Below are 23,005 nucleotides of genomic sequence, written 5' to 3'. Positions count from 1 at the left end.
GATAAAGTTATATCTGAAAATGAAGGTGTCTTTGGTAGTTCAGGATTACTCAATGATAGGGCAGTGAAGATAAGCATTACAGACACAAATCCAAGATACTGCAAAGCTAGAGTTCCACCTTATGCAATGAGGGATGAAATTGAAAATGAGCTAAGTAGATTGGAATCTAATGGCATCGTAAAGAAGGTAGACTATTCCGATTGGGCAACGCCCATTATGCCAGTGTTAAAGAAGGATGGTTCTGTAAGAATTTGTGGAGACTATAAAGTTACACCGAATAAGCAAATAGAGCTAAATAGGTACCCTATTCCTAACATTGAGGAAATTTCTTTGAATTTAGCAGGAGGAGACAAATTCACTGAATTAGACTTTAGTCATGCTTACACTCAACTAGAACTGCATCCAGATTCAAAAGTCTATACGACAATAAACACACATAAGGGACTCTACCTATATGAAAGACTATGTTTTGGTATATCATCTAGCCCTGGAATTTTCCAGGCTGTCATGGACAGCATTTTTCAGGACATTCCAAATGTTTGTGTTTACTTTGACAATGTATATATAAACTGTAAGAATGACACTGAACATCTTAAAACACTTGATAAAGTCTTGAAAATAGTTGGTGAAAAGGGTTTAAAGATAAACAAAGATAAATGTCAATTCATACTGACAGATATTAGTTTTCTTGGTTATAATTTGAGCAAACAGGGTCTCAGACCTCAACCTGAGAAAACAAAAGCCATTAAAGAAGCACCCAAACCTGAAAATACCCAACAGCTAAGAGCTTTTTTGGGCTTGATAAATTACTATGCGAAGTTCATAGGGAATCTGTCTGGTAAACTATCGCCACTGTACAAGCTGCTGCAGAAAAATGCAACTTGGCACTGGGGTAAACAACAAGATGCTGCTTTTAATGCAGCAAAAGAAGCTTTGTCTTCTGACACTTTGCTAACTTACTATGACCCAGGGAAAAGACTTATCTTAACATGTTATGCTTCACCAGATGGTGTAGGAGCAGTTTTATCCCACATAGATGAAAATGGTGACAGACCCATTGCTTTTGCCAGTAGATCTTTGAACCAGGCTGAGAAAAATTATTCTCAGTTAGATAGGGAAGGCTTAGGCATCATTTTTGGTGTTAAGAAATTTCAAAAGTTTCTGTTTGGTAGGGAGTTCACCATCTTTACAGATCACAAGCCATTGCTGGGTTTATTTGGGGAAAACAAACCCCTGCCTGAGCATGCCTCACAAGGGTTCAAAGATGGGCTATCACACTAGCCGCATACAATTATGAATTGAAATACAAACCTGGATCTGAGAATAGTGCAGATAGTCTTAGTCGTTTACCTTTAAAAAACCAAAGCCTTAGTTATGTACCAGAAGATGTATTTGTTCTTTTCACTATCATGGATAACTCCAATATAAATGTGAATGATGTTAAGGGAGAAACACAAAAAGATGAGTGCTTGATAAAAGTATATGAGTACTGTAAGAATGAAAGAGTAAACAGGTTCTTAGCCAAATACCGCACAACTCCTCATATAACAACAGGTGTTTTACCATGCGAATTGCTGTGTGGTAGGAAAATTAAAACTCTCCTTGACCTACTACATCCAACTGTTCAAAGGTCTGTTTCACAACATCAACATACACAAAAATTAAATCATGACAAAACATCCATTGAAAGAGAAATTGGAGTTAATGATAATGTGTATCTGAGAAATTATGGGAGAGGGGGAAAATGGATACCAGGTCAAGTTGTTCAACGTACAGGACCTGTGTCTTATAAAGTAAAAACAAATAATGGACTTATTGTCCGTAGACATGCAGACCAGTTAAAAATAACTTGTGCAGATAATAAGTGTGAATCTGTCAATCCCAACAGATCTGACCAGTTCACACCAACTCAGTTTGTTCCACAACCAAGTTCTATTGATATGAGTGAACCAAGTATTCTAGAGTCAGAAAATGTAAATTCTGGAATTAATGATTTAGATCCTGGACCTCCTGAGCTAGAGAGTCCAGATGGGAAGAATCTTGAGTCACCAACTCAACAGCCACTGAGAAGGTCAAACCGGACAATCAAAGTCCCAGATAAGTTAGACCTTTGATAGTAAAAGTTAAGAGGACTTTGACATCATTGTTTTGTATTTTAATTATGTTGTGGCATATTTTGCATTTGTTTGTAAGGATGTAATCTACCAAATGATTCAAATCATATAATGTTCATGTTGCAATATATTTGGTGATTTTAGGATACTATCATTTGTTCTATTGAGAGCTGTGTTGTTGTTTACTAAGGGTAAAGGGATGTAATATATTGAGAATTGTGAAGTCAAGGGAACTCACTCTTCTTGTATTAGTCTTATATTAATAATGTTGTTTTGAGTGATGTCCCTTGCATGTCATGTGTCTTCCGGTTTCGAATAAAGCTAGATACGTCAACATGGCTTCTATTGTCCAGTGTATCATAATAGAAACAACAATCTATTACACAGGTAACAAATAAAATTTGTTTACTTTGTTGATTTGGAACATATATCAAAATTTGTAACCAGTTTAAAATGTCTAAAACTATATTTTCAGGCCCCCTTCAATGTTGTGAGATATGAGATTGTTCGACAATCTGTGCCAAATATCTTTGCCATCAACTCAGTGACAAGGAGACATTACTTTGGCCACTGGCATGGCAAGTCAGGCTGATGCCTCATACACAGTAAGGGCTAAGAACATAACTATCTAAAACTTCACATAGATTATATGAAAGTAAATTAGTTTTAGAATATCTCTACTTACACAATGTAATTTATTGATTTTTTATTAAAGGAGTCTGTTTAAATAATTTTTGGTAAAATATTATCAATCTGTTTTATAATTTTTCTATTTTTATTGCTGCAAGGTTATCAGCCTAGAAAGTGTAAAATCTTAACATCGTCACATTCAGTTACTAGGCTACTTTACCACACTAAATATAAGATTACTAGATTTCTTATCGAGATAGATTATGAGTTGGCTTAAAATTTAATAACTTTCTGTTTCAGTTGTAGACCTACAATCCCTTGTTAATAAAAATTTTTATTATAATTATTTTTAAAATAAAAATATTTCAGATTGCAGTTCGAGCTTATGATGGAGGAAATCCAGCCCTCTCATCCTACAATGTCTTCAGGGTGACTGTCAATGGAAATCTTCAAAGCCCAGTGTTTGTGGTGCCTGGTTCTGCTGCCAACTACATCGCTAGTGTTGAGATACTTGAACACATTGGTTTCAACTACGACATTCACACTGTCACTGTTACAGATGGGGACCTTGTAAGACTTTTCATTCTAATTTAACTTATTCACTTTGTGTGCATATCGGCTAAAAACATCTAATTATGGAGTGCCTAAAACTGCATTAATTTTAAAATGTACACTATAAACAGTAAATTTCTGTAACTTATGTAGCAGACAATATAGATTTATAAAAAAAAATTAATCGGGCTCTAAACAAAAAAAAATCTGATAAAATTTAAATAGAAATTTCAACTTTAAACATATGTTTAAAAAAATGCAATAAGAAAAGTAACCAATTATGTTCCTTGATCCAATTAAGGAGAACATCAAAATATCTGTTACTCCTGTAGTTTATAATTTCTATATTATATTTTTTTTCAAGTAGTTCTTTGCTATTTCATTTTGTATACATACTGTTGAAATACTGTATATGTAAGCCCTTAAGGGGGATAACTAATTTCTACCTTCCTAGGCTTATCTAAATAAACTATCCGATAAGTGCAGGTTCAGCTAAACCCAGACAGATTAAACCCTAACCTTAATCTAAACTAAAATAACACAAAAAAGCTAATAGTTTATAAAATTTATTAAGCAGAAAGAATGAAACCAAATATCAAAAAAGATTTTTAAAAAGACTAAAAGGGACAATTAAATACTAAACGAAACAAAATATGACCAAACACCCAATCGGACTTCAAAACTGAAAAGATAAATACACAAATTTAATGCCATTAAAATAGTACTGAAACAGTTCTAAAATAAAATGACATGCACCACCTAACCCAACAGCCAGGAGTGAACAAATAACTGTGGGTCAAGTATAAAAAAAAACCATCCCTGTCTCTACATAAGCCCAAGGGATACAACTTATCAAAACACATCATGAAACATTAGCCAGAATTTTATAAAAAGACGCTTAATAAAAATATCAATAACAATTTAAACAAAATATACACCAACTAGCAGTAGACATAGACATAAACAGCCAAACAGTGGCGCAATAATTCTGGCCTACTTAACAAAAAAACATGAACAGTTTGTGACAGAAAATGAAACGGTACATTCGCATCTCAATCAACAGATAATAATAATAGGACACTCTCCAGCCCCTCACATATAGGGCATTCTTAAAATCTACTATTTCGGTTACCTATTATTTAACATAATTATTGCCTGCTGTATTATTGTCGTATGCTTTTTTATAGTCTACCTTATTACAACCTACCTCTGTATCCATCAATCAGGGTGATGCTGGCAAAGTGAGCTACTACCTAGTTGGTGACAATCAAGCCCTGATGTATTACCAAGTGATCACTGACTCTGGGATTATAAGGATCCGCTCATCACTACTTCAAGACAATGTTCAGCAGTACACAGTAAGATTTGGCTGCTTAAAGTTATCTCAGTTAATTAAATAATCATTATCTATCTATGTATATATAATTCTCTACATGGGGACCATACAAGACACCACCACGTAATGGCTTAGCCGTTCCTACCCTGTTCTCTAGGCTTATAGCTACCACCCACACACCACCAGTCTGGTGAGCTGTGGTTCACCCCGAATGTTTACAGTGTAACGGCTGTTAGGGGCAGACAGTGCCGGCGTTAGGGGTGGCAAACGGGGCGGCCGCCCCAGGCCCCGCGCTTGAAAAGGCTCCGCGTTTCAGCACCGCCATTGTTGTCTGAATTAGTTTGTAAACTTAAATAATATTTGCTGAATCGAATTTGAAAAGAAAAATGGCCGAAATTGTTGATTGTTATAACTGAGGCCACGGCTGATGTTAGTTAGTTATCCCAAACATGAATTGGGACAGACCGTCAGTCGATACGAACACATTAGTGTCACACCTCGCTTAGTGTCGACTCGCTTTTGACCTGAGGTAATTGGTGATGGCGGTTGCGAATTAGCCCCCGACATGACATGGGAGGTAAAATAGGGAAAACACGTAATGAGATACCCTATTGTATTCGGACCGATGAAGACGTTTTTTTTAGTGAGCAGGCGGGGTGCCTGAAGTAAACAGTCAGTGACCTGATGATGGCTTGCAGAGGAGGGGGGGGGGAGCGGATGTGGACATGTCCCTCGCATCCAGAGTGTTTATCCCTAAAATCCATAATTTATACAGTAGTAGTAAGGACATCTTTTATGTAATTATGCTTATTCACTACGATACGTTTGAAAGGCATCCCTACAGTAATTCTGATCATATTCATTTTATATATTGTCCTGTCATCTTTAAATACATTATACTTTTATTTAATTCATTTTATATTTTTGAAGGGCTTTATACACAAATTATGTCCATATTCATTTTGGTAAACTTTAACGGTATTCGTAGAGTGATTAAGCACATGTTTATTTTAATTATTTGTAAGGATATCCAGTATAATAGTTAAGACCATAGTGATTTTGGTTTTAAAATACTGTAGAGATACCAAGCAAATTATAATGTCTATACATTTTGATACATCGGGCCGAAATCGTTTTCTGGTAAAGTTCTCCTGATTTCTCAAACGTCTAAATTACCGGAAGTCTGAGCATGCCGTCGTGAAACTCATAAATAACATGAAGCTGGCTGTCACATAGTTCACTTTCTAATTATAGACACGGACCTTCTCTTGTGAGAACGCGTTCTTAACGGTAATGAAATCCGTGGGCGCTCTATAAACACGCACCTTCTCTTGAATGGCTGCAGTCAGAGATCCAGTAACGTAGTACTCGAACTGGGAGATTTTTTTCTTAGGGTTTGGCGTCCCATAGATTGAAATGTACAGTTATCCTTTACCTCAGCCCACCAACTGTCACCCACCCCAGTGTTCCACCCTACTGAGCGTGCGTGATTAAATTTGAGAGTCATTTCATTTAGATATCTATAGCCGTAAACAGTGTTTTTCACGATTCAAGCTTGGTCCGAAATCTATCAATGTTTTTTCTATTTTCCCAGCATCCACACACTCTGCACGCAGTTGTTAACACTCGATAAATTGAGAAAATATCGATACTATCACTCGTTGCTTCAAAGTGATTTCACTATTTTTCCTCAACACCATGGCTACAAGAGACAGAAATAGATTTCGCAAGTATGAATCAGGTGCATCAAAAGCGAGGAAACGCAATTTAAAAGAAGAATTTGGAAAAAACACAAGCAGGTGCGTTTGACAAGTACATACACAATCCAAAGAAAGTAGTTAAACAACAAAAACTTTTTGATTTGGTTGTGGATTCCAATGTCGCAAATGTAGAACGTAACAAAAAGGACTACAATAAGAGTACTACCATTTGTGGTGATGACGGAATAATGAATCCTCGAGTCGTTTATTGTCAGCTGCAATCCCAACGAACTTAGACAATAGGCACAAATAAAGCGGCCATTCTAAAAATGATTCTGTCGAAAATAATTCATTCCCAATGATCGTAAAAGATTCGGGTAATTGGGAACATGTATCAACGATGTCCCAGGGCAGGCTCTGCGCCGTGTCGATTCTGTCAATAGAAAAAGACATTGCCTCCAATTTGGACTATGATGATATAATCAAGGAATTTTCCTCACGAAAGGCAAGAAAAGTAGATCTTCGTTTGTGAACGTACTGGTAAGATTTTCATAAATAAACATTAATGTAAAAAAATTAGGTTTGAAGCTGACGTTCATCGTCTCTTTAATGCGCGTCTCGAACTTACATCTGTTTTATTTTTATTTTTCAAACAAAAAGCTTTAAGAGAAACAAGCAACGTTTCAAAAGCACTTCTAAGTAAATAAATTATTTTTTTATCAGTGCCTTTATGTTAAAACTAATATACGATATTGATAAGCAGCTTAAAAATAGCATATATATCGTTAAAAATATTAATTCGCGTTGAGAAGAAAAAAAACCCGCCTCACTGTTGATGTTTTAGACACCAATGGAAAAATAAAAGGCCCCGCGCGGATTGTTGGCCCTAGGCCCCGCGTACTCCTAACGCCGGCTCTGGGGGCAGCTAATTTAGCTTTCAAAAAATTTGAAACTAAGGAGAGGTAAGAAGTTCTGATATTTTCATTGTCGTCTGTGACGACAGTTTTCAAACTGTCGTCACAGACGGCTGCTTTCACGGGGGCGGGGTGTGGGAGGGGGGGGGGGGAAGGACGGTAGTGTCGAATTCACAAATTATACATTACTGAAAAGTAGAAAATAAAAGAGGAGTGGAAAGTGAGGCTGAGGATAATCGTCCTTCACTAGCTACTGACAGTGTTCTAAATCAAAATATTTTCAGTCGCAGCATTGGTAGTGTCGAATTCACAAAATACGAATTGCTGAAAAATAGAAATCTATATATATAATTCTCCACCTCCACCCTACCAGTCTGGTAAGTTGTAGTTCACCCCGAATGTTTACAATCGTAGAGCCGGCTATTAGTAATGGCTATTAGGGTCAGATAATTTAGTTTTGAACGATTTGAAACTAAGGGGAGGTAACAAGTTCTACTTGATATTTTCATTGTCGTCTGTAAACTGTCGTCACGGACCGCTACTTTCACGAAAGGGGGGGGGGGTGGCAAACAAAACATGGCCATTACGAAGTTCTCTTGCCTGTCACAAACACACTGATGACGTTCTGGTGCCATCCGCTGACAACGCCGGCATGTGCACCAACATTACTCACCCATGTGATCTCCACACTGATGTGACGTCACCTTCCCACTCTCATGTTGCTGATGAACATTTACAAACGCCGGGTTTTCATTGCAACATTTGCTCAAAACAGTTCTCACGAAAACATTATCTCAACTTACATTTTTTTTTTAAATTCCATTCAACAAACTCGTTCGACAGAGGACTTTAAATGCACCATTTGTACCAAAACCTTCCGACTACAGAGATATCTCAAAGCACATTTCAAACACACTCCACTGAACGAATGATGCAATGTGAACATTGCCAGCAATGCTTCAAAACAACTCGCACTCTTATGAAGCACTTACAAACTAAACATTTACATGTAGAAACACATTTTACATTTCTTTGCAGAATTTGCGACAGTTTTACGCATGCAGATATCTTATTAACCATTTGAAAACACATGCCTTGACGAAATCCTTCTTTGAGTGTGTACATTGCAAACGTTCTTTCAAACAGTCACATCTTCTCGCAAACAATGTTCCCTCTAAGGACCCAGAGTGTGTGTGCAAAAAATATGTTGTGTGCGCGGTGCTAAAAATGACTTGGGCAACTTTATATGTATGTTTAGGCTTGCAATTAAGCAGAGTAATGAAGGCATGCATTTTGATATAAATTAATAGTATAATGTGTAGGACTAGTGAAACGTATGCAATTAAAAGAAGATACGAATCCCATCAAAATAAAATAAAATACACAACAGAAACTTTCAGAGTTATACTTAGACAACATGTTATATGGTCGACTTACTATGTTAGTGTAATGCAATCATATGTTAATAATGTTAATACCGTAACGGTAATACAAATACAACAGTTTAACATGTTAACCATTTTAAAAAGCTGACTTGAAAACAAAATTAGCTAACCTTTCAGGGGCATTTATTGCAATTTCTCGCGTCTAACCGTGCATTGCTTCCACACCTTATATGCTTTGTTTAAATCCACATCCTCTCCAGCATTTAGATATAATTTAATTCGCATTAGATTCTCCAAATGTGCGACTTCAAGTCTATTTCGTGCTTGCACTTTAATAAGACTAAAACCTCGCTCGCAATCAGCGCTGGATGCTTGAAAAGTACAGCATATGTCAATTAACTTTGCCAATGAGCTAAATTGTTCATCGTTTAAAGTAACTCCTGCGATTTCAGTTAGTGAATTTACTGAACCTGATTTGAGTTTTTCACTGATCTGAAATTTGAAGTCATTGTATTGCGTGATAAATGACTCTTCATTTAACAAGTCTTTGCACTTAACGCACAGTTGTTTGATCTCTTTGACGCCAAACTCAAATGCACAATTTTTTAAACCAGTATGATCAAAAGCTGACCAAAACTGCAGTTCATCTCCTGGAAACCTTACATTTAAATGATCGCAGACTGATCGTATAAACTGTGTGATTTGTCTTGTGCCGATTCCTACGTTTTCATTCAAAATTCTCTTGGCTTTATCATTCCAATATATATCTTCACTCAGGTATTGTGCTTCTATTTTGCAAAATTGATGTGCTTCAATAGATGATAAATTACTTCGCTGCAACAACATTGATAGATTAGCTAATTCAGTTAATACATCATTAACGGTATAAAGCGCAACTTGATACAGGGGATCTCTTAATGATCTCAAAACATAACAACAAACAGGATCATTGTAGTCTTGGACTTGTTCTTCACAGTAAGCAGCTAAAACATCAAGATTTCTAACAAAAGCACTGACAGGAAAGCGACGTGACAACCAACGAACTTCATGAATTGGTCGAAAAGAAATTACATCCAAATCATGCATCTTGGCCAATTTTTCAAGTGCGCCCTTTTTAACCGAAGATCGACTAAATAAGGTGTAAACCGTGAGTAAGAGAACCTCAATATTTTTAAACAAGTTAACATCTTTCCAAGCGTCAGAAAGTGCCAAGTCTTCTCAATGAGCAACACAGTGCTGTTCAACAAGATGGGGGACCTTAGCCTTCAGTAAAGCAGCTAATCCCTTCCTACGGCCTAACATAACCGATGCCCCGTCTGATGTTTTCATTACCATGCGGTTCATGTCAAGTTGATGTTCAGTGTAGTACTGTGTTATGGCTGCCTCCAGAGCTGAGGCATCACATGCGGTAAGCTGAATTATTCCGCCAAAAACGGTTTTGTAGAATAAAGAATTGACTGGACGAAATTTAAAATAAAAGATTAGCATTTTATGTACTGTTATGTCAGTACTTTCATCAACTATAAGCGTGTATAACGATGCTACTCGAAGTTCTGCCAACTGTCTGGTATAGAAACATACTTCACCATGTGGTTATGAATCAGTTGTACCGACAGCATCGAGGAGTTCATCCTAATGGCGAGAAGAACATTTTCCATTAGAATTCGAACTTGATCCTCGTTTGACCGCTGGCGCTCATTTTGTTCAAATCGTTCTTCTCGCTCAGTGTTAGTTTCAATCAGCAGACGTTTAAGACCAGTCCCATTTGAGCGGTTGTACAAAATCGCAACATTTTCTTCGTGAACACGATACAGTAAATGACGTTTACAGTAGTCAAGCTTCCATGATTCCCAACGCTTTCCTGTGACAAATTCGTTGTCTTTGTTGGTTTTGTTACAAGTATTAGCAGCACAGAACTTACACTTCAGTCCAATCTCATCGGAATATTCATAGATGCTTCTTAATTCAACTGAAACATTCTTAGAATCTGGCGTATCGCTTGTTACTTTAACTTTGAGCCATTCCAGTTTAAATGATTTCAGTTTTTTTTTTTGCTGCATTGTTTTACCGCTTGTTACACACATTTTTCTTTTCAACATTATCAAAAAAGCACTGAGTAGTTAACTTTTATTCCTTATTTACTAAACCAGTCTGTGAATACTGAAACAGTTCGATCCAGGTGCACGTAATAATCCCAAGAATTGGATATACAGTATATAAATCCTTAAACCAAACAGAGTAAAACACATCCACCTTAAGTAACCTAGAATTTGCATCTGACTTGGATAAACCGTCATAGTATCAAGGAGGTGGGTGGGGTTGGGAGATGGGGGAGGGCAGTGACAATAGAAAATAAAACCTTGCATGGTCAGCTACTAGCCACAATCCCTTTTACGGTCAGTTTTGGGGTAAACCATTAAATCAAGCAGAGGGAGGGTCACCCAGACATCACATCGGTACCCGCCCCGCTCAGTTGAGAGTTAAGTCATTAACTAGACCTGTGGTATGACAACCGAGGTCACCCCCTCCCCCAGGGGTCACAAGCTTTAAGTATCAGTTTGGTCGAGGCCCCAAAACACAAAGACTGTTCGTTTAACAAAACAGGTACTAAAAATGTCGCTTAATTCAAGCCACTGACCATAATTTTTTTTAGTGAATCAGACTTGCCCGACGTTCTGATAATCTGTGCGCGGCATCAGAAAATGACTGCGCGGCACATTTGAAAGTGCTGCGCGGCCGCGCAGCCGCGCAGCTTAGAGGGAACACTGCTCGCAAACCACTTACACATTCATCACATTCAACTTTCCTCTGCGTTTCAAGAACACACTGTCATTTCCATCGAGGACCATAACATTGGACTACCTACAGCACTATGTACTTCTTGCAATGCTCTTCATTGGTCATCAGACGTAAACAAATCCGGACATTACACTAAGTGTTGTTATAACGGCAAAGTGTCTTTGCCACCGCTATCCCAAACTCCTCCTTTATTACAAATCCTTTGAGTGGCAAGGATCCGCTGTCCCATTTCTGTGATCATGTCAAGGAATACAACTCTGCTTTAACTTTCGCATCAATGGGCGCCCACATTGCTCAACCACCAGGCCATGGACCTTAAGGCTTTCCGAATCCGCGGTTAAATTTATCATCAACTCTCTCCTTTGTACACCAATCCTAACACGACCCCTCGATACGGTCAACTATATATCTTCGATTCTGCTGAGGCTACCACTAAACGTTTGCAAAACGATTGTAACAGCACTAGCAGTGATATGTTGTTGTTGCAACTAGGCGAAATGATACGACAGGTTAACCCCTTTGCTAAATCGTACATGCAAATGCTCGACATTATCTCTCATAGTAACCCTATTACTACTGTACGAATTGTATTCATGGAAACTCCAACTCTGGATATGAGAAGGTACAACGCACCCTCCTGTCAAACTGATGTTGCTGCTATCTTTGTATGGGAAGACGGGAAACCTCCTGCACAACGTGATTATTGGTTTATCCACTGCTATTCCCTTTATGGAGATCCAGGCTCGGGGGGGGGGGGGGGGAGTAGATTTCTCCCCCCCCCCCCCCCCCCCCCGAAGAGATGCCTGGAAGAAACTCTGGTCGTCATGCTTCCTCACAAACCTCACAAATTTGCCTTTTACCATTACGCGCAGACAATTCCCTGTTAGATTAGCCTCAGCAATGACAATGTATAAAGCACAGGGCCAAACATTCAAAAAGATATGCCTGTAACTTCCAAAACCTGTTTTTTTTCACTCATGGACTATTGTATGTTGCTCTCTCCAGAGTTCTTTCTTTTCATTCACTTACAATCGTTTGCCCAAACTCACCCTATTTGGACAGCTGTGTCTATCAGGAAGTCTTCGGTCACTAAACAGAGGCGTATGTTACGCCGCGGGTCGACTAGTAAAGTTATATTTCTATTGCATTTCAAGCCATAACTAAAAAATATATATATTTTTAATATTTATAAGATAAAGAATTATAAGAATATCAGCTGTCATATAGGCTTATTACACTAATATTTTTAAAATCGTGTGTTAATTATTCTGTTAAACAAGTTTGTAAGCATTCTCATGTATGTTAATTAAATGTGTTGTATTACTTACCAGTTGAATATTATTGCTCGGGACGGTGACATCAGTAACCCTAAAGTGTCTACAACTACAGCTACCGTCTCAGTCAGTGTGTACAGAAATAAATTCTCGCCACAGTTTATCAATATGGCTGCTTACAATCAAGTGATTGATGCCAACCTGCAAGTTGGGCAACGTGTAACAGCTGTAACAGCAACAGATGCTGATCGAGTGATGAGACTATTTCTGTGTGTCAAATTGAATATTAAAATTAGTTTTACTTCTCCATCTTTTTGTCAAATTTTATTAAACGTTGAAATTAGTTTTACTTCTGCCAAACTGAATTGAGTATTAAAATGTGTGTAAATATCTTTTTGCCAAAATGTATTGTTGAAATTAGTCTTCTACAAATCTATTTTAACTGATTGAAAAAATGCTCTTATTTTACAGAACACTTATGAAAGGGTGGATTACCAGATAATTGGGGATGGAGATTCTTTTGGACTCTTTCAGATAAATTCTAATACTGGTGAAATCACACTAAAGAGCTCTTTAGCCAATTATGGAGCAAGTGTTTACTATGTAGGTTCTAATAAAGTGTTAGATAATTAATTTCAAGTCTTAACATTAAATATCAGTGTTTTGGAACTATATAGGGGCCTACTCGATTTAAAAAGATACATTTTTTTAGTTAATGTATTTTATTTCATATGAACTCATTTCTTTGCTGAAATTAATTTTTGAAAGGATATATTTAGTTAAAAAAAATTTGCAGAAAGAGGTGAATGGGTGTGTGTTTTATCGTTCTGTCCATGGACAATGATTCTAAATTTAACACAAGTAGTCTTGCTACTGTTGGAAATGTTTTGTTTTTCAAGGTTTGTAATAACTTTAAAAAAATGTGTGAAAATATAAATTGTGTATTCGATATCAGGTGAGAGTCCAAGCTAATGACAATGGTGTGGTCCCTCACAAGTTCAGTAACACAACAGTCTTGACCATCACGGTCAACCAAAACCTGCGCACGCCTGTTTGGAATGTTGTTGACCAAAACAACCCAGCTTTCACCTTTACAATATCAGAAGATCAGTACCTGTATTTTCCATTTGGGTTCCTGTCTGCTACTGATGGTGATTCTCAGGTGTGTTAGTAATTTTATGAACTGTAAATTTTTTTGTGTTGGTTTGTGATTTATGACAAGCAGTTTATGCTTGTGCTATAGTGAGAAATGCTTTGTCAGTTTGTGCTTTAGAAAAAGGATTTTTTTATGAGTGTATTTTGTAAGATCGGTTGTATTATTTTGGCATCTTGTATAATTTGTTTTTATGATAGTGTTTTATAGGGTATGCTGTCATGGTATGAGGCATTTTGTGTTTATATTGCAATGTTTTAGATTATCATTGTTTTTCTGTGTTTTTTTACTTTCTCGTATATACGAAGTATAGAGAAAGTATTGTAATCGTGCAAAAAAAAAATCGAGATTTTTACAAATCTCGACGTTTTACACCTCACTGATACGGAAAAACATAATTTTGCAATCTTGTCCGTATGTCTGTGTGTGTGTGTGTCTGTCTGTCTGTCTGTCCGTGTGTAAACACGATTACTTGAGAACCGTTACAGCTAGTTTGATGAAGTTTCATATATAAGTATTTTATCAAAATCGTAGATCCGTATCAACTTTTGAGCGATTTCCGATAACCGGAAGTGGTACTTTTCCTACTTTGAATTTTTCAAAAGCCTATAACTTGAGTACTATTTCAGATAGATAAATGAAATTTCACATGTAAGTAAAAGATCTAATTCTCTACTTTCTGTTAAATTTTGAGTAATTTCCGTTGACCGGAAGTAGTAATTTACGCTACTTCCGATTTCTCAAAAAACTAATGTAAATTTTTAAAGTACTAATAATATTGCGCACTATTATGCGCTTTTTTATTTGGCGTTCACTTGGTGTGCAATTAATTTGTCTACGAGATTTTATTCTATTTTTAAAACTTTAAGAATTTAAAATGGATTAAAAATCATGTCTATAGCCCGAGTTCCCATCCCCTGTTATTTTATATAAGAATATTCGAGAAAGTTTAGGGGAGATCACTCCCGGTTTATTTTAAGATGGTGTGAAACGGTAATTATTAAACTATCAGTTTTATCTATAGACTCTATTTTCACCCATTAAAAAGTCATACTTAAAAGTATTTTAGCATAATCAATACAATTTAATACACACTTTAAATCACATATATCATATAATTTTTAAAATCTATGTTTATACTCATCAATATTTTATAACTTATAAAATTATCAATGTGATAATGCTTGCATGATGTTCATTCCTCCCTGTATTATTTTTACTAGTAGATGACCATGTTCTTTCTTTTATTCCTATAACTCAGCCTCCACACAACCTTGTAGACTTCTACTACAGCCCAGCCTCTCAGTCTGCTCTTGAGTTTTTCCGTGTGACCAGAGATGGCGAGATGTCAGCAATTAAGTCATTGGTCGGAGCAACAAGCAACTCTTACACTGTAAGTTTTGTTACTTGATCAACTCACTACTGTTTTGTTTTTTCAAATCAGAAATCAAAATATAAATCAATAACAAAATATTAAGTTTTAAAAAGTATCAATTTTAACATTTTTTGGTCTTTTTTTTTTTAAATTTACAAAAGATTGAAATAAAAAAAAATGTGTCTTCCCTACAGTGGACCATGGGACTGAGTGACAGGGGCACTCCTATACGCAACAACTCTCGCCTGGCCACTGTGACAGTTTTAATCACCAGGAACAACAACGCCCCCTACTTTACAAACTGCCCGCCTGCAACTGCCACAGTTGTTAGAGAAGACGCTGCTCTTGGCACCACAGTCCTCCGTGTCACAGCCTCTGACAATGATCCCCCTAGTTCTGTAAGATTTTATTAAAAATTTTGTTTTTGAGTTACTTATAACTTTATTTTTTGTTTACTCTTAATTCAAATGTAACTTTATACCTGAAACTCTTCTGTCTCCAGAGATTTGGAAATATCACTGTGTCATTGATTGGGGATGGAACCAGCAATGTTTTTTTCCGCCTCAACTCTAATAATGAAATAGTTGTAGATGGAAACTTAGCATCAACCAGCACCAGTAGTTACCAGGTAAAGATTGCTAACTGGATTGCTAGTATTTTGGATACTTTTAAAAATAAGTATAGGCCAATATAGGGCCTACATTTTTGTACAAACTAACTTCTAACAATCTCTCTTGTTTTTTGATAAATGAAATAATTTAGTAAAAATTATATTACTGTTTATTCACTTCTTAATAAGAAAAATGAATAATGTAATATACATTATGTAAATGTAATTTTTTTAATACGGGTTCCTTAAAATTTAATTACTTTCTTTAATTAGGCTTGTGTTACTGTGGTAGTAGTCAAAAAATCTCAAGTTTCTTCTCAAGCTGATATTTAAGAAATTTGTATTTTCTACGTGGCTGTTCTGGCAATCCTCCAATTCTTAGGACCATTAAAAAGCATTTTACCATACATTTTCTTTCACTCCTACCTGCTGGTCAATGATGCTAACTAACTGTATCAATTATTATATTTAACTTAAATGTTGGCTGGTATTCTATTGATTATTCTAAAGTAAAATAGTAGCTTGTTTGCTAATTAAATGGTTTATGTGATTAGGTGCTAGTTGCAAACACCGAAGGGGTTTATCTAAGATATTGGGGATGATCAAGCCAGGGGAAATCTAAAATCTAATGAAATGTTATCAGCACACGCTAGTGGTTAAGGGGTACGAGCTCTATGCAGGTGCCTGAGTGATACGTAACAATGGGAATACACCCACGGTGATTTATGTCTAAGTTGAGTTAGGGCATGCCGTTGGACGTTACGGTAGAATCATTATTCATGACAGGCAAGTGGACGCCAAACACGATTCCGATGACCATTGGGAGACTCTAGAGCTCCAGTCCGACCGTTAGACAAGAAGCAGCGTGGGGACCTTAGTTGTCAGTTGTGAAAAGCGTGAGTAAATATTGACTGGGCATTATCTCGAACATCAAGTGACGATACAGATCCTGATTCGGAATGAGAGACACCTGTTCCTCGATCGGCCATTAATTTCTGTGATTTTTTTCCGTTCACCGAGATAGCCCACTGGTATATAACAGGAAGGGTGGTTAAGGGTCTAGAAACTACTTTAGCCTATGTATTATGAAGTGGAAGTAATGTGTTTATTTGGGGGAGAGAGTTTTAGTGTATGATGTTTTGAAATACAAGATGATATAACAGGTGAGTATATGACATTGTTTTAGACAGTTGAGAATAATACATCAAAATAATACAAATTCTTCTTATTTACCTATTGATTGTAGACTAGTTGACATCAGAGTTTATTTCATGCATCTCTTCGGGGGGGGGGGAGGGGGGGGACTCTGCCCTCCTAAAGAAAGTCTACCCCCCCCCCCCCCCGAACGAAATGAAATTTATATAGAAAATTTATACTTTTAACAGTGTCCGCCCCCCCCCCCCGAAAATTTAAAGTGCCCCCCCCCCCCCCCCGAGAAAAAAGTCAGGAAGAAACACTGGTTGACATTGCTGTTGGCTTGCTAATTTTGCTAATTTTGTCAACTAGTGTGGTGCAGAATACTTTTTACAGCATCTGAAAACCATGGCCCAAACTAAAATACAAACTGTCACATTTTTGGTCTTTGTCCAGATTTTGGTCCAAGTTTCTGACCAGGGAAGTCCACCTAAACAGGCCCAGTGTGTCATTCCTGTCAGCATCAACCACAACTTGCAAGCACCTGTCTTCGGCAACACTAGTTACAGTGTGAGGATCCTTGAAAACCTGCCACCAGCCTCTTCAGTGATCAGGGTCATTGCCACAGATGCTGATATATATGTAAGTGATTTTCCATACATGTCCATACTATACGTGTATAGATTTTGCTTCGATTCTTATCTTTTTGCCCGCCTGCTATTTCAAATGTGCTCTCTAACATTCTTCCGGTTGTGTTTATAAAGATTCTTCTGCAACTCCCTGCAGAGCATAGACCATTTACAACATTACATTTTCTGACATTTGCTATGCTTCCATTTGTTTCTAAATCTTTCTAATATTCATCTTTTTCGATTTTTTCTACACCAGGTCTTTTTAAATCTCCCTCTTTTTCTAAATCCTTGTGGCTTCCATGATATGCCTTGTTTTGGTAAAACTTTTTTCTGGTTTCCTTAATGTCTCTATCTTATTTTCCAAATTTCTTGCTCCACTTGGATTTGGTCCAGTCTTTTTCCATTCTGATTTATTAGGTACTTGATCAAATAACTTTATATTTAATATAAAAATAACTTTTGCCATGCAAGTTATTTATAAATTTAAGATGGTAGCTAGTTCTAACACCTTTGTTGATCTTTAATTGTTAATGCCATATAATAGGTTTTAGAGTTAAAATATGTACTTTATATACTAGTTATTTGCCTTTTAAGCAATGCCAAAATTCCTTATACTTTCTTTATTTTTGTCTTCTGTATTTATGCTGCAGAGTCTCCATCCCTACCTACTTTACGTCCTAGATATGAAAACTTCTCTACTTTTTCTAAGGCTCTTCCACCTCAGCTACCTTTGCATTATTTGAAATTTATTCTTAATATTTCAGATCTGTTTTTATTTGTTTTGATTAATATATTTCATGAAATCCATTTGCTTTGAGATTAAAATACTGTCGTTTTCAAAGTCCAAATCTTCCAGATGTCCATTGAATTCAATTTTTTTCCATTTTTGTGGTATTTTCATGAGATAGTCTATTACTATATGAAAAAGGAAATGGCGACAGAAAGCATCCCTGTCAAACCTAGGTGTATATGTGCGCTGGTTATTTTATTGTTTATCTTTAAGTAAAATGGTTACTAAGGTTGCTCATTAATGGCGCTCACTCAGGATAGGATACACTAGAATAGTTGTATGGTGCAGGCTATATTTTAATGTATTGAATATTATGTCGGCCTATTTTGGATGAGTTTTTCGTTGTCATGTTTTGCTTGTTTTTTGTGTGTTTTTTTGTGTTATATTTTTGTTGTGTTTTATGATAACTAAATCGGTGGTTAATGTTCCCCCAACCCTACATCACAAAATGGCGCTTTGGTCTTACACAGATGGTCTGTCTTTGATGTCACCAGGTAATTTATGGGCTTTAGGCAACGTTTATTAACCTAGTCTCCAGGACTCCAATTGTGCAACGCCCACGGTGTGAATCCAATCAGCGGTGTGGACGGTCAGATCCTAGCTTTCCCAAGGCCAGTGCTGGCCAGTCGGTGAGCGTTCCGGTCGTAAACTGCCGGCCTCACTGTACCCAGCGTCGCACCAGCGATCGCCTTGGCCAGTCCCAGGTTTCTCACGGCCATACATCACAGCTTTAGCTTGACCACGATGGTCAGTTAATGAGCATGCTTCCACATTTCCTTTTAATGGAGTGTCCAGCACAATGGCGGCAGGCTACGGGTCGGTCCGGGTCAAGCAGGTGGTGGTCGCAATTGTCTGGGAGATGAGAAGGGGTGGGCAAAACTAGCCTATATAAGAGGAAGGGTGGCTATGGTAAATACGCACACATAACTGGGGCTAGATACTACGTTCTAGACCTTGGATGGTGGCAGCCTTAAGGCTGGCAGCGAAGGCTGGTTTATTGTATCTGTGGCCTGATGTTTATACCAGTGGCCAAACGTCTTGTTAATGTGGATAGGTGCTTCGATCCTGTGGCCATCATTTTTGTTTCTGTGGCCTTACCCTGATGTTTATACATGTGGCCCGACGTTTGAACCAGAGGCCGATGTTTTACCATGGCTGGAAATCTTCCTCCCGCTTGTGTGTCAAACTAGATCGTTGTGAGCAATACTGAGTATTCATAGAAGGATTTTAGCCGTATTTGAAGCAGTACAAGTAGTGAAGCTAAAACTAGGAATGGATAAAATTTACATGTGTGATTCAGAAATTACATCGATGTTTTGTTAAATACGAAAGATGGGCCTTGTCTTATATGTATTGTTTCATTGTTATTGAACATTTATAAACCAATGTGAAGTCCAATGAATGTAAATAAATGTATTGAACTGTGTGTTAATACATTTTATTCTTAGTTTCATATTAATATTGTTTATGTGTTTAGAACTTAGTTTGTTAAAGTCTGGTAAACCCTCCTTGTATCAACGAGGATGCAAGGATGTGAGAGAATAAAAACCATCATCACTCTCTCTATCTCTTCTCTCTATTGGTCTCAACCTCCCCCGTACATATATCTCAAATGCTATGTTAGCCTATCTTTATATATGATGCTGCATCTATATTTTGGAATGTACTTCTTATAATGTTAGCTATTCCTGCAGAAAACCACAGTGTCACAATAATTTCCACAAAGTTTCTTTGTCTACATGATCAAAAGTTTGTTCTAAGTTTCTCTAAACTTTCTACAAAGTTAATTTTCAAGCCAACATCCTTTTCAATAGATTGTTTTATTCTAATTTTGACACAGGTTATTTAGTATAAATATGTAGATGTTGGTCTGCATTGTTTTATTTTTTCCAAAATACCTACTCAAACCTTTTCAAAGCAATGATAACAAAAGAAGACCTCCATAATTTAAGCCCCGTTTAACAGCTTACTGTGAAGTTTTACTAGATGTCCTTCTCTACAGTCCTAGATATTTCACCTTTCCCCGTCTAATACATATTATTTTTATAGAGTATGTTTTATTGATATATCACAGTCTGCTTTGATAGCTTCTGCAGGAAAATGATTTGTTAAAGATTATTTTGTTGTCTTACAAAGAGATAGAGTAAAATATTTTACAGGCCCCAAACAATGTGATTGACTACATCATTACATCAGGAGGAGAATACTTCCAGGTTGATCAATCAACAGGGCTCATCAGTGTCAAGGTCCCTGTCTACCTAGACACTGCAACAAGTTATCAAGTTAGTATTTTGTTAAAGCAAAGTACCAGTGCAACTAATAATTTTTTATTTTAATTATTTTTTTTAATTAAATTAATGTTGGGGAAATGAAATAACCAAAATAATGTTTTTTAATGCCTATAATTATTTTTAAATAAAATTTTTTTAAAAATGCTATCTTTTTATTTTACTATAGTCTTGGTCCAAAATTCAAATAATTGTAGATCAATCAATTAAACTCTCTATATTAGTAATAAGCTAGAAAATAGAAATGTATGGTAAATTTTGTTTCAGCTTCAGGCGGCCAATGTGATTAACCAATATTAAGCTAACCATCTGTATTTACAATCTAAGTGTATAAATTTTTTGTTGTAAGGTAACACTGATTGCAAGAGACAGAGGAACTCCTACAAGGCAGTCAGCTCCATTCAATGTTACAATAACTCCACAAAGAAATAGATTTGCACCAAAATGGCAGGCCACTCCCTGCAACTTTTATCTGACCCTACCACTAACCAACAATCAGTTGCTGAGAACTTTGACTGCAACAGATGATGACTTGGTAAGGATATGTATTTTAAAATAATTCATTTTAAATTTAAAGAATTGTATTACCAAGATGAGGTCAGTAAAACATAGTTTTTGCAGACTTCAAATTAGCTTTCTGTTTTTAAACTGCATGTTTGGCTTATATTTATAAAACTATAGTTAAGTATTTTTGTTTCAGCCACCTTTTAATAAGTTGGAGTTTGATCTTCTTCCCTACTCCAACACTCAACCATTATTCACTGCTGAGATCAACAATCAAAACTCTGTTAATATTAGAGTTCCCAATGCAAAACTTATCAACTTTGACACACTTCCACAATATTTTGTAAGGGATTGATGAATTACAATTTGGAAATTATTTATGTTAAATATTTTATTAATACAAAGATCTTAGAAAACAAATGTATGATAAAAAATTATTTCAAGCTACATCAGGTTATTTTAATTATTTTCAGTTTTATGCCAGAGTTCATGACAATGGGACTCCACGTCTCTCAGACATTGCTGTTGTAATATTAAATGTGCATCAAAACTCAAATGACTCGAGGTATGAAAACGGTGTAACATTTTTTGTCAGGAAATCCTTTTTTACTCTTTGAGGAAAAATTAAAACCAAAAATGTGCTGAGTGAAATAAAAAAAATAAAAAAATTGTAAATTATATTTCTTTTTTACATTGGTTGTTGATAATTTGTACCAGGAAAGAAAATGAAAATACCTCTGGTTGTGTAACTTTAATTTTTTTTAGTTTCCCCACTACAACAAAGACTGACACTGCAGATGAAGATTCAACATTGTCCATGGGTGGTAAGATTGATATTATATGAATTTTTGTTGAAATCTGCTTTTTTGTTAAGATGTTTGTTTTGTTTTGTAACAAATTTGACTGTCAGTAAATGCTGACATTTGCCCTGGAACCTCATCTCGATCAACACTTGTGCAAATTTTTGTTCCAACAATTTAATTACAGAACATTCTTTGGTAAGTTAACATTATTTTAAATAATCTTTTAGTCCTAAAAATTAAAATCATGTTTTATATAAAAAGATCAAACAGAAAACAAGAATTGAAAACATGCCTATTGATTTTATGGTTATAATCTTTTTTTATAATTATAGATTTAGTGATTATTAGTAGGCTAATTTCTTTAAAAAGTATACAAGAGGCTTTACTATATTAACTTTTTTTTATCCATACAAACTTGCTCCAAGCTAAAGATTAGAGCAGCTGAAGACAGCAAAAACTGCACATTTACAGAATATGTGAGAATCATTGTAAAATTTAATTTTAAATATATAAGAAAGCTTATACATAAGCAGAACTGGCTTCATCTTATTGTCAAGAGGAGCTGCAAACTCAAGAGGCTGCAGTTACTTCTGTATGAGTTGTGAAGTATAATATGGATACAAGAACTTCTTTCTGGATTTTTATTGTTTAAAGTTTGTCTATTTTGGAAATACATAGATAAACATAAGAACATAGTATTGCTGAATCTTAGAGAGACATTAAAAAAATGATATTATAAAAGGAGAGTGAAAATCCATAGTGAGCAGCAAAGAAGGTAATCAGATGATATAGTAGGCCTACAGCTAGAAGGTTCACAGTTAAACCATGGTTTTTAGTTATGTTCAGGTCAATATCTCTTGTTATTAGCAGATTGCTAAAGAGTTGGACCGTGTAGTGAACGAATGTTCAGTTCTTGTGCTGTGAGTTGTAATAGTCCAGTTTGTACTAGTTTATGAAAGGGTATATAATAATATAAGGTGTATGAAAACGTGTGATTGCCTCAGTTTCATCC

The 23,005-nt window shown here is 36.1% G+C and overlaps 1 protein-coding gene across 1 annotated transcript; it reads left to right on the top strand.

Annotated features, from left to right (window-relative positions):
* The first annotated feature begins 19 nt into the window (after positions 1-19).
* LOC131940651 (protocadherin Fat 4) lies at positions 20-22,533 on the top strand. The gene is made up of 17 exons (XM_059299371.1): positions 20-34; positions 2,590-2,658; positions 3,114-3,314; positions 4,523-4,654; positions 12,762-12,960; positions 13,177-13,307; positions 13,660-13,866; positions 15,119-15,250; positions 15,427-15,630; positions 15,735-15,860; positions 17,433-17,618; positions 20,558-20,680; positions 21,036-21,221; positions 21,387-21,533; positions 21,664-21,755; positions 21,956-22,014; positions 22,419-22,533. Exons 1-17 carry the CDS (start codon positions 20-22, stop codon positions 22,427-22,429), a joined length of 2,220 nt encoding a protein of 739 aa, XP_059155354.1. The 3' UTR covers positions 22,430-22,533.
* The last annotated feature ends 472 nt before the right edge of the window (positions 22,534-23,005 follow it).

Source organism: Physella acuta, unplaced genomic scaffold, assembly GCF_028476545.2.
Source record: "Physella acuta isolate Inbredline_101_S28 unplaced genomic scaffold, ASM2847654v3 ptg000023l, whole genome shotgun sequence".
NCBI lineage: Eukaryota > Metazoa > Mollusca > Gastropoda > Physidae > Physella > Physella acuta.
The sequence above is the reverse complement of the archived record's forward strand: the minus strand, read 5'-3'. Positions and strand labels throughout refer to the sequence as shown.

Excerpts from the sequence above, each read along its gene's own strand:
- LOC131940651 (XM_059299371.1), top strand. Across the intron at positions 4,655-12,761 it reads ACAATGTTCAGCAGTACACA|TTGAATATTATTGCTCGGGA; the intron begins GTAAGATTTGGC and ends ATTACTTACCAG. Across the intron at positions 20,681-21,035 it reads ACACTGCAACAAGTTATCAA|GTAACACTGATTGCAAGAGA; the intron begins GTTAGTATTTTG and ends TTTTGTTGTAAG.